Source organism: Phascolarctos cinereus, unplaced genomic scaffold, assembly GCF_003287225.1.
Source record: "Phascolarctos cinereus isolate Bilbo 61053 unplaced genomic scaffold, phaCin_HiC Scaffold_5;HRSCAF=322, whole genome shotgun sequence".
NCBI classification, from domain to species: domain Eukaryota; kingdom Metazoa; phylum Chordata; class Mammalia; order Diprotodontia; family Phascolarctidae; genus Phascolarctos; species Phascolarctos cinereus.
In genome coordinates, this window is record NW_027555958.1 from 284,211,602 (window position 1) to 284,228,404 (window position 16,803).

The 16,803-nt window shown below is 41.5% G+C and overlaps 1 protein-coding gene across 1 annotated transcript; it reads right to left on the bottom strand.

Moving 5' to 3' along the window:
• Window positions 1-972: 972 nt before the first annotated feature.
• Window positions 973-16,521, bottom strand: CPSF4L (cleavage and polyadenylation specific factor 4 like). Its single transcript, XM_021002595.2, has 8 exons — window positions 16,419-16,521; window positions 15,462-15,512; window positions 10,226-10,378; window positions 6,005-6,100; window positions 4,474-4,567; window positions 3,962-4,004; window positions 2,305-2,440; window positions 973-1,250 (listed from the first exon to the last, which is right to left on the bottom strand). Exons 1-7 carry the CDS (start codon window positions 16,519-16,521, stop codon window positions 2,306-2,308), a joined length of 675 nt encoding a protein of 224 aa, XP_020858254.1. The 3' UTR covers window positions 973-1,250; window position 2,305.
• Between the last annotated feature and the right edge of the window lie 282 nt (window positions 16,522-16,803).

A 16,803-nucleotide genomic window follows, 5' to 3' on the forward strand; every position in this document is an offset into this window, starting at 1 on the left:
CCCTCCTCTTTCTGTCATCCTCCCTCCTTTATTTCTTTCTTCTTTTCTCATCCAGGTTGGAAATAGATTGGTTCATTATGGACTACTGTGTTTTTCCAACCTGAGTAGTCCTGCATCTTAGAACTCTTGACCCACCAGTCTCATTCTTACCCAGCAATAGGGATTACACACATTTCTCACCATGGCCTCTCTACACATTGTCTTTCTAAGACCAAAAGTTCTTAACTATTTTTGTGTCATGGATCCTTTGGCAGTCTGATGAAACCTGTGGACCCCTTCTGAGAATGTTTTGAAATGCATTCAATAAAGTACATTGGATTGAAAAAAAAAACCCAAGTATATTGAAATACAGTCATCACAATGTTGAAAGTTCCAAATTCGCAGACCAAGTGAATCCCCAAATAGGAACTTGCTGTAAGATTCAGATAAAGTGCCAACCTGCATTGGCAGAGTTTCCTCACCCAGAAGTTACTTGTGCCAGTAAAATCACAGGTGCAGCCCCATTGCTAATATGAAGGTCATGAGTGGTACAAATTAACTGTCACATGTGCATGTCATGTATAAGATTAAAAAAAAAAGCATCTCTCACTTGGACCTAGCACAGTGGAAGCACAGAGTATGTATCATCACATTTAGAATGAGTACCAAGTGCCTTCATCGTGCTGAAGGCAACTATTGTATTAGAACAAATTATGAGACTTTGCCATCTCTTAGAAGCATTTCCAGTCACATGTGGCAGATCTAGCTTACATAGAACCATGGAAAATATGAAGGCGTGGATTTTCTTAAATTTTGTTTCTTCCCTTGGATAACATTCAACATATTGAATATATATACATATATGTATATATTAAAATATATATATCTCCATGTATATGAGTAAATATATATGTGGATATATATAAATGAATATGTATTCAAGAATTTACTATATGTTAGAAGTCAATACCAATCAGATTCAGACATTCTGCCTTCATTTCTGCTTGAGGTTCACTCATTTATTGGATAAGAGAATAGGATGAAGCGTTTACCTCATGCTATTCAGGCTTCAGTGCGTTTTCCTCATTAAATTACAATACTTTCAACATTAAATAGGTAAGTTCCCTTGTAGTGAGTATCTCATGTGCTGTGACCCCCGGGGATGTTTGCCAAAAAGGTCTTCCAGCCGTCCAGATATTCTGTTATTTTCTGAAGAATACTGTTGGTTGATTCTTGTCGCCCTTGTTATCATAATGGCTCCTTCCTCTGCGCTGAAAGGAAAAAGTTGATGGACTTAACTTCCACCTCAGATATGCTACAAAACTCCCCACATTGCATAGTGAAACCTCAGCAGAACCCATGACAGCACATTTGATTTCCTCTCTGTCTCTCTCTCACACACACACACACACACACACACACACCCCGATTTGCATTTCCTGCCAAAAAGAGATCCTGCAGTAGTTAGCTAGAAAAAGAAACTTGAAGAAAGTAAACATTGTCCACATCCTGACAGACCACATTCATTCACTCAGCAAGGATTTTTAAGCGCCTCAGAGTGCACAGTGATGCCAGGTAAAAGACAAAAGCGTAAAAGTCACTGACTGGGACTACAAAAATGAATGAAATGGAAGGCCAAGAAAACTAAGGATTCCATTTTTGCTCTTTCCCATAAGCTCAAAAAAACCCTGGGCAATTTGGTATCCCATATCATAAGAACTTAACAGATTTCTTCCTTCCTTTTTTTTTTGGTTAGGCAGTTGCGGTTAAGTGACTTGCCCAGGGTCACACAGCTAATGTCAAGTGTTTGGTCTGAGGCCAGATTTGAACTCAGGTCCTCCTGACTTCAGGGCCAGTGCTCTATCCACTGCACCACCTAGCTACTCCTTCCTTCCTTTTTTCTCAGGATAGATGTTAACACCGACAAGAAAGAGTAAAGGAGCTCAATCACCCCAAGTTCCCAAAGGCTCTATATAGATACAGACCAATGAAATAATAATTGGAAGAGAATAATGCATAACCTTTGTTAACTTATTAACTTTTTTGTCTTTTCAAAAAAGCAAGTTTTTGCTCCATTTGTCAGGAAATATAAAAATAAGATCATATTGCTGAGAATTGCCTAGTGGCAACTTTTCAGCATCTTGAGCATTTGATTTGCCAGCATCTACCCTCTCCCCCAATCATACTTTATTTCCTTAAGTTCAAGTACAGATTTTTCCTTACTTGTTACACATAGGGAATTATTCATACCCAGATCACCGATCAAAACATACTCCTAGTTCACAGTACAAAAGGCAGAAAAATCCCCTTGGCCTCCATACCCACCCTAAAGCAAGTGAACTGTTGCAAAAGACACAGTGGGCTTGCTGGAGACTTCAGCTGGTGGGCTCTCTTGCTGACCACGCTCAGATGTTTCTACAATGGAATCAAGTTTTGTTGGCCCTTGTGGTTGACTTACATTCTGAAAGCAGGAAAGGAAAAATAGGAGTTGAGACCTATTGAATAACTCTCCAGTGTGGGGGCATGGTGCTATGCTCAGAGGGTGATGAAATACTCAGATTCAAAGCTAAGCTTGTAGAGACTAGTTATTTGCCGATTTATCCAGAGGAAAAGGGATTGCGGGTGGGGAGAGGAGAGTGATTACAGTTATCCCTTCCACATTTCAACTTTCTCCATCATGGTTTCAGTGAATCTCAGGTCACCATAAGAAATAAATGGGAATTTTTGGAGAGCTTTACAGAAGTTACAGATGACATGTGAAGACCAACAGATGATACAGAAAAGGTTTAGAAACTGAGGAGTGCAGGGTTATTATTTTTTAAAAAAAATGCATTCCAGTAGACTCTGGCATATCATACAAGAAAAGTCCTTATGTAATTTCCTAAATGTCAATGAAGGTGAAGCATTACCCTAACAGGTTTTACATGGATTTTCCAGATTGTGGGGCACAGTGCCTCTAATCTTGATGTGGAAGGGATAACTGTACATTTATTATACTTCTTCAGAAGTTGAGTGGGCAAGTTAGAAGAGCTTTCTACCTTATGCCAGCAATCTCCAGTCATAGATATTACTATCAGCTATTTCCCCTTTTAAGATGGCAAGTGCCAGGGATGTCTCCCATCTTACAATGCCTTTGCCCCACTTGTATCTGCAGCCCAGCCAACAAGCTGTCTCTTTTTCCTCTTAGAGATCCACCCTAGAAATAATCTAAATGGACTTAGATGCTAACGTGTAGTGCCCTATGGATTTAGAAAGGGATTTAGTAGTCATCTGGTCTAACCTTTTCATTTTTGCAAGGAAGGAAAGAGGACCAGAAAGGTTAAGTGATTTGCCAATGACCACACAATTGATAAGTAACTGAGTTGGGATTTGAACCCAGGTCCCCTGATGGGTAATTTTATCCCTTGTACCACATCACATTTCAGGCCTTTCCTTTCTTTCTTCCCTTTACCTGCTCTAGTTTTTTCCTGTCCACCACCAAGAAAGCCCCCTTCTCTTTCTTGTCAAACAAAGCCAGATCCTACTTGCTCATATATTACCCCTAAATCTAGGTTCTTTTTGGTATTTGGTGTGCTGTTGTTGAAAAGAGTAACTGCTTCTGTTTCCATAGATGCTAGGCTGAGGCACACTGCCCCCCTTTACATCGAAGAGGATCGGCACTCCTGAGCCCACAAAGGCTGGGATAGAGTTAACACTCTTTTATTTAACAAAAATCTTAAATGATATGTAAGGGAAAAGCCAAATCAGATGAAGTTGGAAAGTATTTTATGGATCAGTGATGACATTAAAAAATATTTAAAATGGTTAGCAAATTAGGCAGAACACTTGCAAAAAAAATACAGCATACTTTAGTGATGTCATCTTTTTCATGGGGGAAATAGGTGCCATTTTTCTGGGGTTAGGACCTCCTGGAAAACGTAGTGATGAAAGAAAATGGAAATGAGGTCAGCATAGCAGACACAGACCCCTTTCTAGTTCTTACCTTTGAGTGACTTGCTTTACGAAGTAACAGTGTCATCTTGGGGCTGAGGAGAGTATATGAGAGACAATTAAAGAACCAATCGAACACACCCAGTTCCAGTCTATTAATGTGCTCAACACCACAGACTGTTGTAAGCCTCAGGTTTCCAAACTTTGAAGGGAGAGGATTTCTGCCCAGACCAATGAAGAAAGAAAATATGTAGCCAGCATGTGCCGGAGGCTGGTAACTGGGTTTCTCTCCTGCTGTTTTCAGGATGGACAATGAGGAATTTTGTTAAATCAAGGGGTAGAGAGTAACAAGAAAACCTTTGTTATAGTGTATCAGTAGAATGGGCTACTTTGGAAGAGTGAGAACTTCGGGAGGGGGAACCTAAATAGTAGGCACGAGATATTTTACTATGAGCTATTGGAGGCACAGAATGCCTCTGTCCTTTAGGGGGTTAGGAACCAGGAATCAGTGAAGAGTCTAACCTAGCTTTCTGGTGTGAGCTGGTGGCTCAAGGAAGTACATACTGTGCAAATCTGCAACCAGGTCCCTCTGGACAGAAGCCAGCTAAGTAGTTGGTACACAGCACTCTTCTCATATGACGGAATTTACACAAAGGACCTGCCAGGCCGAAAAGAGACACACCTTAGGCAGCTCAGCCCCTACACAGACAGGAAGAATTGGCTTTGGGGTGGGTAGGAAGTGACAGGAAACACAGGCAGAGAAGCTGCAATGGGAGGATGATCACTGAGCCAAAGTAATTTCCTGCCCACTCAAAAGTAATTGTATGGACCTGGTGTCTTCATTCTTGCTATTCAAATGGGAAGCGTTATGCCAGTAGGGACTGTTAGATGAATCTATCACTTGACAGTAAATGGAGCTTGAACTTTGATGCTGAGAAATATTTAGCTTATTGCCTTTGGGGCTGTGTTAACTTTAGGCATTGTCCCTTTCCCTTCGTGACATCCTCCTCTGTTTACTAGTCTAGAACTTGGGAGGGTCCCAACACCAACCACACAGCTAGCAATTCTAACCCAGAAGGGAGAGATTCTCTGAAGCTAGCAGAGATGGATAAGTTGTGCTCAGAGGTTAATCATGCCTAAGAGAAATAATCCAGACACTTAAGACTAAATTAAAAGGATAACAGGAAGGATGTTATATCCAGATAAGAAATTCATGATTGTTTTTAAGATTTTTGATAAAATAGTGGCATTTGCCATTACAAAAATTAGGGGCTGGAGAGAATTCAGTTTAGGGATATAAGAGATATAAATTTTCCCCCTTAAGACTGCTTTGGCTACATCTCCCAAATTTTGGTGGGTCACTCCTAATGTTGTCTTTAATGATATTATCTATCATTTTTATGTTTTGTCTTTTGTTCCTGTTTTGTTTCCATCATATCCAACTCTCCATGATCCCATTTGGGGTTTTCTTGGCAAAGATACTGGAGTGGTTTGCCACATTTTACACATGAGGACACTGAGGCAAATAGGATTAAGTGACTTGCTCAGGATCACATGGGTAGTAAGTGTCTAAGGCCAGATTTGAACTCAGGAATATGAGTCTTCCTGATTTCAAGCCCAGTGCTCTATGTACTGCTCAACTTAGCTACCCTTTGTCCTTTGATTCACCAGTTCTTTAGGATTAAAATATTTAATTTTCAGTTGATTTTTTCAGTAGTCCTTTGTTGAATTTAATTTTTTATTGCTGTTGGTCATGAAAGAATGTATTTAATGTTTTTGCATTCATTTGTGAGTTTTAAATGCCTTAATAAGATCAGTTTTTGTGAAGGTGCCATGCACAACTGAAAATTATGTGTATGTATATATATATATATATACACATATATATGTATATATATATATATATATATATATATATATATATATATTCCTTTCTATTGGTAGGAATAAAAGAGGCTGAAAATATTTCTATTCTGATTTGAGCGTCAATGTCAAGGACTAGGGGACCTCAGCAATAAATCACATCCTTCCTCTTCCCCACGTACTTGCATAATAGAAGAGAAAAACTGAACTCTTCTGTCAGTCACAACCTTACCATACTTGCAGAAACCTTGATCATACCAGGGACAATTTTGGATCTTGGAGGCTGGGTCAGCATGAAGGAAAAGACATTCTTTATTGCAGCATTCTCCTGAAATTGTACCAATCACCATTCTATTGTGTCCATCCCTTGGAGCTCCTCCCTCCATCTCATCCCCACACCTATTTAGATTAATCTGGGTCCTTACATGGGAAGGTTCTCTCTTTCTTCTGTCTTTTGCCCTTTAAAGTAATACCAAGATATTTCCATATATCTCCTCTAGACGTATGCCTAGCCCCATACCCTTCCCAGAAAAATGAAGAACCCTACTATTCTATCCTGCTGTTGTGGCAAGAAGACTTATGGCTAGTCTCCTGGGCTCCTTGCCCAATTGATCTTATGTGAAGGGTCATGAAATCCCTCTGGTGATATGATATAATAATAATAGCTATTCAATTCTCAGTGAATACTACTTATATAGCACTTTAACATCTGCAATTCACTTTATATATTATGTGATTTGATCTTCACAGCAATATTGTGAGGTAGGTACCATTATTATCCCCATTTTACAGATGAGGAAACTGAGGCTAAAAGATGATGAAGTCACACAGCTGATAAATGTCTGAAGTCATATTTGAACTCAGGGCTTCCTAACTCAAGTCCAACATGCTACCCCCTGTGCTATGTAACTATTCCTTAGACCCAGGTGCTCTAGTGCCTTGTGATTCAGAAGTCCAGTTCCCATCTCTCATAGGGATGGATTTATTTTGGGGGAAAAAAAGACATTACCCTGCACATCAAAATTCTGAGATTCATTGTTTTTCACATCTGTACAGGATCGTTGAGTCCAACCTCCTCATTTTACAGAGGAAAAAACAAAGGCCCAAAGAAATTAAGTGAATTCTAAGGTGAGACAATTAGTGGCTGAACCAGCACCATAACCCAAGACACAACTCCAGTAAGGCATCTGTTGAACAGATCCCCATTTTGTATGGTGATGCTATGGGGAAGCAATCAAGTAATGAAGGCAAAAAGTTATCCTCTGAGGACTGGTTCAATATTTTAACGAGCAAAGTCTGTGTATCTAGAATTTATTCCATTTTTTCTTCCCCTTCTCTGCCTCTAAGAAAGGATGCTTGACCATGCAATTCTTTTCATCACCAGAAGGTGGTGCTAACACACCATTTTTCCCGGACATTATTTCCTGGTTAAACAATGGTCACTCAGTAGTACATCTTTTGTGGGTAGATCATTTCAGAAAGGCCAGACACTTCCCCCCCCCGCCCCCTTCACCCCACACACACTTTCTCCATCTCACACCACCTATTCTCATTGGCTACTCCTCCTCCCCTCTCCCCTCAAGAAGACTAACAAAAGTTCATACAAATGGGACCCGATCTGTGATTCCATTGGTATAAGGAACTCTTAGGTGAATTCCTTCTATACATCTGGTATAGGACACTGTGTTAGAGAGTTGCTTAGAGCACTGAGCCAATAGGTATCAGAAATGTGAGTTGACTTGGAGTCTTCCTGGTTTCAAGGACAGCTCTATATCCATCCTACAAAACTACCTCTCTGGTCATCTAAATGAGTGGAGAAAATAGGATGCTTTGGATAGGACACCAGGGAAGGATAATATGTGTTCATTTGTTACAGAAACAAAAGACAGACCTCTATGAATGATAAAATCATAAGTGGCTTCAAAGAAAATTGAAGATATACCTGACTTTTAAGGTTGTGTCTTAGAGATACACCAAGCTCTGCCACAGGACATCCATTAGGACTAGGTTCAAATCCTCTCTCTGCTGTTCTGCCTGTGTGACCTTGGGCAGGTAACGTACACTCCTTAGACCTCAGTTTCTTCATCTTTCAAATGGGTTGGTTGGACTAGATCTCTTTTAGGCCTTTTAGATCTCTTTCCAGCTATAGATCTATGATCCCATGAATGATACTGGCAAGAGGATAGTGGGCTGGATGATCCTTGAGTCTGATCTCTTGTGACAATTCTTACCATAGTGGGGATGATTCTCCCCTGATCAGCTGGACTGGGGGATCTTCCATGGAGTTGGGCATACACTCTGGCTCTATGAAGATGAACACATCCATTGGCTTCTTGCTGAATGATATACTCTTTGCTTTGCTGAGGTTACACAGCAACTCTTTAGATCAGTTCCCATGACTAGGGGTTGTATCAGAGGATGGGCCATTGGGGTTCACTTATGAAGGAACCTCTCCCCTAAGTAGACTATAAGAAGAATGAAGAGAAACTGCTTCCAATCTCTTTTGAGCACTTGATTCTTAAGATGGATCCAGTACATTCTCTCAGACTTCCAGTTGGGGGGGGAGAGGTACCCCTCAATGGCTACAGAAGCTCCCAACTCCAGCACATGAAAATGGCAATCAATATGAGCTTGCCTAGGCAAGCCCAAAATGGCACTTCAAGAACCTGGCTTCCTCTTTGCCTTTTGTTCCTTCTCTGAGCACAGGCATTTGACCAGCAACCTGAAAGATGGACATGTGCAGCCTTGGAGGCTCTCTCATCAGTTATAAAACTCCTAGGTTGGTGATTGGTGCCAGCTGGCCACCAAGTCATGCTTCCTGCAATGATGCTGCTTCTTCGAGGTGACCGCTTCTGGGAGCATGCTGGCCGGGAGAGCTGGACCTTGTGAGTTTGTTCAGACAGACCAGTCAAAGGGGAGAATAAAAACGATTCCACATTCCCACAAAGTGGTCTGTGCTTCCCAGGAGAGTCTAATCAGAGTGATGGGCTCTTATTTCATGTATTAAGTACTTGTTACTATGTGCTTATGAGCCTTTGGTGTTTGAAGCATTTCTTTTTTTTAGTGTAGGAAAAAATAGCTACTCTATACTTACTATCAGCTTTGTATATCAAGTAGCTTTTCCAGAAGGGACTCTGTTAGTCCCTTGTAGGGGAGACCCCAGACATGAGCAAACCCTAAGCTTTATTTAAGAGATTTTCCTCCCAGGCACAGTGATCCAGACAGTTTGAGAAAAGCCCCATTCTTCTCTTTTTAGGGGTCAGGCCCACACCCAGGATGGAAAGAAGGGGACAAGAATTTATTAAGTGCTTGCTATGTGCCAGGCACTGTGCTAAGTGCTTTACAATTGTTATTTTACTTGATCTTCACAGCAACCCTTCAAGGTAAGTGCTATTATTATCTCCATTTTATAGTTGAGGAAATTGAGGCAGACAGAGGTTAAGTGGCTTGCATTGATGCTAGGCTGAAGCACTGTGTCTCCTTTTCCTTGGAAGTGGACTGGCACTCCTGAGCCCACAAGGGCTGGGATGGGGTTGGTACTCCTAAATTTAACAAAAATCCTCAGTGATACATAGGAGAAAACCCAAATCAGATGAAGCCAGAAAGTACTTCATTGATCAACGATGACATTTAAAAAATATACATATCAAAATGGTTAGCAAGTTGGACAGAACACATACTAAAAAAAATACAGAAGACTTTTGTCACCTTTTTTTACAGATGAGGAAACTGAGGCCCTGAGAGGGGAAGTGATGTGCCCAAGGTCACTAAAATAGTTAAATGGCAGAGCTGGGATTTGAACCCAATGTTTCTGACTGGATTATTCACACTTTCTACTTGTTTGCAAATAAGACTACATACCATTGTAAAGTCCTACATGGAAGATTCCTGCACTATATTTTGAAGATTGGACTTGGTTTTCAGTATGTGTGCACGTGCGCACACACACACACACAACACACACACACACACACACACACCCCTCCAACTTTCCCTAGGGAGACAGGACATGTTGGTTATTTTCCTTCACTCTGAAAGAGGACCAAAATGACATCACTATGTTGGGGTCAAGGTACAGTGTGTCTGACTGTGTCTGATCAGACCGATAGGAGCTCAGAAGTCGGGCACGAATAGTCTGTAGATAGGACACATACTAAGTGTTCTTTAGGGTAACCTGTAGTTTACATTTCTCTGAGAGGTGGAAAAAGGAAGTAACAATTTCCCAAGTCCTTTAATAGACCCTGCCTAGCAGGTCTGGCATCCTGGGATGTACCTATCTTCCTTTGAAAAGTTTGTCTTACCCTTCCCCCTGAATCTCCTCCTTTTCTTTCCTTTTCTTGGGACCAAATTTCACTGAGACTTTCTTGAACTCACCATTCAGCCCCTCCTTAGTAAGGTACTAAAGGAATGGGCACTAGCCATATGAATATTGGCACCAGAAAAGATGCATTACCAAATTTGGAATAGAAGTAGCACTCGGGCATCCTGGTGGTATCGTATTGGTGCAGAAATTTGCACTGGTCGCTCTTCTTACAAAGACCCCGCAGCCAGTGTTTGCACACCACCGTCTTCTCCCCATCATCATGCCGGAACGGACAGAGCTTGCCTAGAAAATGCAGATGAACCCCAAGAAAATCATGCTTCTCCCTAGGATAGGCTCACCTTCCCCTACTCCCCCAAATGACATCACTACTTCGGGAGGCAGAAGAGTAGGATATTCCAACTACCAGTTCCCCCTTCTCACCCATCTCCCCCTCTTCCTGCAGCTGTGCTTGGATTTCCTCCCATTGAGAGGTTTAGACTTTTTTTTTTGAGATTAGAGGCAGAAGATACCTAAAAGGGAAGAAAACATGAAAAGCTAAGGTACAAAAAAAGGGGGGAAAGGTAATCCTACTTGCTACCTACTAAACTAAAGCATAGTATTATTACAATAGGCCTATCCTGTAAAACTTCAGATTAGATCCTACCTGGCAATATTACATTTAATGGCCTATCATTTAAATTGATTTTTTCCCTATTGCTAACAATAGAAGGAATGCTCATATTTTTAAGTTTTCAAGCAGAGACGTTCTCAGGAGTAAGGGGGCCTATCTATCTGATGTCTTTTGAGGGGTGCTAGGAAGGCTCCCTAACCAAGTACATCTCTTCTACTAGCCTTTAATTCTACAAGTAAAATTTCATTCCTTTGAGTTTTCCATCTTCAATAGTTATTAAAATGCAAACAACCCTGAGAGTGGTGATACCAGTACTATATGCAAAAATTTTATCTTTTAATAAGGCCCCCCAAGTAGTTATGGAAGACATTAAAATGTAACTGGTGTGGGAACACAATGTGACTTCCAGCTGTAGTCCAGATGTTCCCCAAATGGGGCAATACTGCTAAATGCCACAGTGTGCTTATAGCCCTCTATAGTCCCCTAGACTATTGTAAAATCATTTTGGAAATGGCTGTGCTAAAAACAAAAAAGGGATGTGGGGTGAGATAAAAGGGCCCTGGAAGGGGAGGTAGAAATAGATTAGGTAACCTCACCCTATTAGGTAACCTTCACCTGTAAGTCCAAGGCTCCCTAAGCTGTTTCTCCAGCTTCACTGCTTTCCCTGGATACTGACTCAGATTTCTAATTGCTGCAAGACTTCTCGACCTGACTGAGTCTGAGGTACCAGGAGGACATGTTTATGAAAACAGAATTCATTATCTTTTCTCCAAAACCTGCTTCTGCTTACTGATTTCTCAGTAAATACCACCATCATTCTCTGAATTACTCAGATTCATGTTTACCCCTCTCTTTGGTATCTGTTCCTTCTTTTCTTTTCCTACTGCTACTAGCTTCGTTCTGGTCTTCATGATTCCTTGTCTGAACTGTTGCAATAGCCAAACTACTATTTCCACTGCCAGTCTATTCAATAAGCTGCTGCCAAATTAATTGCCATAATAAAAAGGCTCATGTCAAATCACTCTACTCACTGCTTTAAAACAAACAAACAAACAAACAAAAAGAGTCAGTGGTCTTTGGAATGCTGTCTAAACTTTTTAAAGTGACTCTGGACAAGTCACTCTCTTTGTCCCAGTATCCTTAACCGTAAAATGGAGATAATGATAGCACCTACCTCTTGGGGTTATTATAAGGACCAAATGAAATGATATATGTAAAGCATTTTACCTTAAAGTGCATATAAATATTATTATTAATTGTTATTATAATACTCAAGGATCTTTATAATCTGTACCCTGTCTTTCCCGTCTTATTTCATGCTTCTCCCAATGCATCCCAGGCTCTCCTCGCTCTTTGAGTGTGCTCAGGTTCCCTGCTCTCTCTCACCCTCCCCCATCCCCTCATCTCAGCCTGTTGAAATCTTACCCATCCTTTAAGCCCAGCTAAAATGTTGCTTTCTCTATAAAGCTTTCATCATCTGGCTAGCTGGATGTGATCCCTTCTTCCTCTAATTCATACAGCACCTTGTTCATATCTCTCTTAGGCATTTAGGTTCTTTTTTTACATGATAATGCTCCCTTATCTCTCACAGTAGATGGGAAAGATTCTTTATGGGAATGACATCTCATTCACCAAGCAGCTACCTGCTTCGTACAGAATAGACTCAACAGGTATTTGGTGGATACAGAAGATACAATTTCACTTAACTTCAGTCATGCTTAGGGCAGTCTTCTCCTTTTACTTGCTTATTCAATCAACATGCATTTATACAGTTCTTAATACATGCTAGGCACTATGCTAAGAGTTGGGGATAGGAAGATGAAAGAAAAGAGACAAAGAGAGAAAGAAAGAGAGAGAAAAGAGGAAGGAAGGAAGGGAAGAAGGGAGGAAAGAAAAGGGTGTGGGAAGGAGGAAAGGGGAAGGGAAGAAGGAAAAAGGGGGAGGGAGGAAAGGGGGGAGGGAGAGAAAGAAGGAAGGAAGAAGGAGAAAGAAGAAGGGAGAAAGGAAGGAAGGAAGACTAAAAAAGAACAATTTCCACTCTAAAGGAGTTTACTGTCTGCCCGTATCTCCACTATAGCTAATTTTTCTTTATGATTTCCTTTATTACCTTCTCAGCTCACCATGCAGGGATGGCCTTGGCAGCTACTATGACTTAGTTTGTCTTGAGTATTTCTTGTATTTTCCCCTCTTCCTTTCTTTCATAAACCCACTAGGTTCTTTGGAGATCAGTCTCTAATGTCTCAGAAACAGGTCTGATAAGGTGTCACTAGCCTGCTGTTACACCTGCACCATGAGACTAACAGTGGAACTTCAGACATTGTGGCTAGGTCATCTCCTAGATCAGTGATATCCAAAGTGAGGACCAAGGTTCCCTAGGGGGTTTAACCTGATCTCAAAGAGCATATGATTAGGGAGCAGGGGAGAGTAATAGTTACAATTTACATAATGCTTTAAGTTTTGCAAAGTGCTTTACAAATATTATCTCATTTGATCCCCACAAGAACCCTGAGAGATAGGTACTATCGGCATTCCCATTTTATGAATGGGAAAACTGAGGCAGACAGGTTAAGTGACTTGCCCACGGTAGCACATCTAGGAAGGGTCTGAAGTGGGATTTGAACCCAGGTCTTCCTGACTCCAGGTTCATTGCTCTATCTCCATGACTGGAGACGGTACTATCAGCCTTCTAGTCACCCAGATTCACAAGCTCAGTCAGTCTTTGAATCTTCACTAACCATCACCTCACATAAAGCTAATAAGCCAAGTCAAGTATTACCCACTATCTGCTAAATGAAGATCAAAAAAAAAAAGTCCCTGACCTCAAGGAGTTCATGTAAATTTTGTGGCTTCTGTCTCTAGATTGCTCATGTCTGTCCCTTTTTCTCTACTCACAAAGCTACCACCCTAGTCCAGGCCCTCATCACCTTTTGCCTTGACTATTGTAACAGCGTCTTAATTTATTTACCTGCCTTAAGTCTCTCTCCTCTTTAATACATCCTCCACTCAGCTGCCAGAGTGATTTTCCTAACACTCTGGCCTGACTTCTTTACTTAAGATGAAAGAAAGAAAAAGAAAAAGGAAGGAAGTAAAATAAGAAAGAAGGAAGGAAGGGAGGGAGGAGGAAAGAAGAAGAGGTGGGAGGGAGGAAGGGAGGAAGGAAAAGGTGAGGCAGGGAGGAAAGGCAGAAAGAAGGGAGGGAGGAAAAGGGGAAAGGGAGGAAGTCTTTCATACTTAATAAACCCCAGTGGCTCTACATCAAATATTGTTTCGTCATCCTGTCCTTTACAAATGTCTAGTTAAGATGTCTGGTGAGTTTTAAAAATATCATTATTAGTACAGCACAGTAGTACATGGGAGCAACCAGGTGGCACAGTGGATAGAGAGCTGAGCCTGGAGTCAGGGAGACTCATCTTTCTAAGCTCAAATCTGGCCTCAGATACTTCCTAGCCTAGCTGTGTGACCCTGGGCAAGTCACTTAACCCTGTTTGCCTTAGTTTTCTCATCTGTAAAATGAACTGGAGAAGGAAATGGCAAACCACTCTGGTATCTTTGTCAAGAAAACCCCAGATGGGATCATGAAGAGTCAGATATGACTGAAAAATGACTGAAACAAAACAAACAGTAGTACATACATGTAATTTTAAAATTAGTAAATATGCATTCATCGGGAGTTAGTGCTCAAAAATTGTTTACTAATGGGGTATACAATCAAAAAAGTTGGAAGACCACTGCCTTAGGGTATAGGAAATGAAATGGTAACCCACTGTGACGTAGTGGCTTAGAATGGTAGCCAGTAGGGGAGGATATGGAGATATGCTGTTTACTTGGGGGAGGTGGGGGGAGGGTCTAGAGAAGTACCAGAGGCTGACATATTATTTGTTAACTAACAAACTCTTCTAAAAAAAGGCTGAGATGGTACATCGCTTTTAACACAAACCCCTCAGTTTTCTTTTCCTGACTTCTTTCTCCTCTCCAAGGCTGGCCTTGATTACAGGTTTCTTCTGGGGCAGCAGGGATGACCCTAGGCCTCAAGTTCCCAACTGTGACATTTGGCTAAAGATGAATTGGAAGTTGAACTAAAGCCAGAAGGGACCTTCTCCCCCAGAAACCATTTAGTCCAACCCCCTCATTTTACAGGAAGGTCTTGCTTAAAGACATATAGGTAGGAAGTTGTCAAGATGTAAGATTTCAACTCAGGCGCTCTGGCTCCACAGCTAGTATTCTTTCTACTGTTATCATGGAGAGATATTTGTCAGGTGGGGAAAGACACCTTTACTATCTTTGAGGTGACACTATGACACTCCTTCGGCCAGGGTCTAGCTTGTTCAGTTGTTTCAGTCATGTCTGACTCTTGTGACCCCATTTGGGGTTTTCTTGGCAGAGATAAAGGAGTGGTTTGCCATTTGCTTCTCCAGCTCATTTTATAGATGAGGAAACTGAGTCAAACAGGGCTAAGTGACTTGTCCAGGGTCACACAGCTAGGAAGTGTCTGAAGCCAGATTTGAACTCAGGAAGATGAGTCTTCCTGATCTAGGCCCCAGCACCTTATCCACTGTGCCACCCAGCTGCCCCCAGGGTCTAGCTTACCCTTTTCAAATTCCAAGTCACTGTTCCTTGCCCTGGCACTACTCCCTCCTTCCTGCCCCCTCCCCTTTGTCCCCAACAGACTCAAATAGATTTGAAATGGATCAGACAGATTATGTTCCTTAGGCATTTACTCCCTATCCAGACCCATCCTATTTCATTTCAACTCACCTTTCTCACAGAGACCTTTGAGAAAGAAGGTACATACAGCCACCCCTGATTCTAGAAGGGAAGAAGAAAACAGCCCAAGTTGTGGAGTTTACTTCTGTCCTTACCTCTCACCTTTAAAAAAGAAAAAAAAAATCTTACTATCCCAGAGCATAGGGACCTAGAGAATCCCCATTCGTGGTAAGCATCAAATAACCACAGTATCACACCCCTTCCTAAAACTAACTTAATTCTCTCTTTCTCTCTCTGTCTCTCTCTGTCTCTGTCTCTGTCTGTCTATCTGTCTGTCTGTCTGTCTGTCTGTCTGTCTGTCTCTCTCCCTCTCTCTCTCTCTCTCTCTTTCTCTTTCTGTCTCTGTCTCTCTCTGTCTCTCCTCTTTCTTCTGCTGTCCCTCCCCCCTAATAGCTTGTGTAGGAGCACTGAGCTGGGAAGCAGGAGATCTAGGTTCAAAGTTCAGTTCTTTACTCTGATCACCTTATCTCTCAGGATTCTCAGAACATACCATATGGAAACGACTATGTAGTTGCTGGCCCCTTGGGGGAGCCTTGGGGAAGATAAGAGATCAGGTCTGAGCTCCTGAGTAAAAGGGTTATTCTTGAAATCCTAGATCAGACCAGGTGGCCTTTGATTTAGCCTTTCCTTTCTGGCCAGGGAAGTGTGTGCTGGCACATAATGAAGAAAGAATGAAAGAGAAAGGCTAGGCAGTCTCACAGGCCCCTTTGGCAGTCTGTGATCCCATGAACACCCTTCTCAGATAAAGTTTTTAAATGTACAAAATAAATACATAGGATTACAAAGAAAACCAATTCTATTGAAAAACAGTCATAATTTTGCTTAAAAGTTCATGGACCCCAGATTAAGAACCTTAATATTAGTTAAAGAAATATCAAGAGGAGATAGGAAGGACCCCCCCACTTAGAAGCATGGCCAACTATTATACTCCCCTCACCCCCCACTTACTGTCCATTCCTGGGAAGGGCAGGAACCCAATACCCGTCTGGTTCTCCACATCATCCTCAAGATCAAAGATGATTTTCTCCAACCCAGCAATGACTTCCTGCATTTTTAGCCTTCTCCTTGGAGTTAACTTAGTTTTAACCTAGAGGCCCTACAGGTGAATCCTATATATAGCTTACCACAGGGTCAGCTAAAGGGGCCCAAGGACTAATTTCCTTTCCTAGTTCCTCATTGGTTTTTCTTTACTTGTGAATTCTTGGTTGTTCCTTAGGAAGCTGGAGTGCTAGGACCCTTCTGTACAGACAATCTTAGGGTGCCAAACACACACCAAGTCAGAAAGTGGTGTGAACAAATGAGAGGGTTTTCTAATGTCACCAGTGCTAAAGAG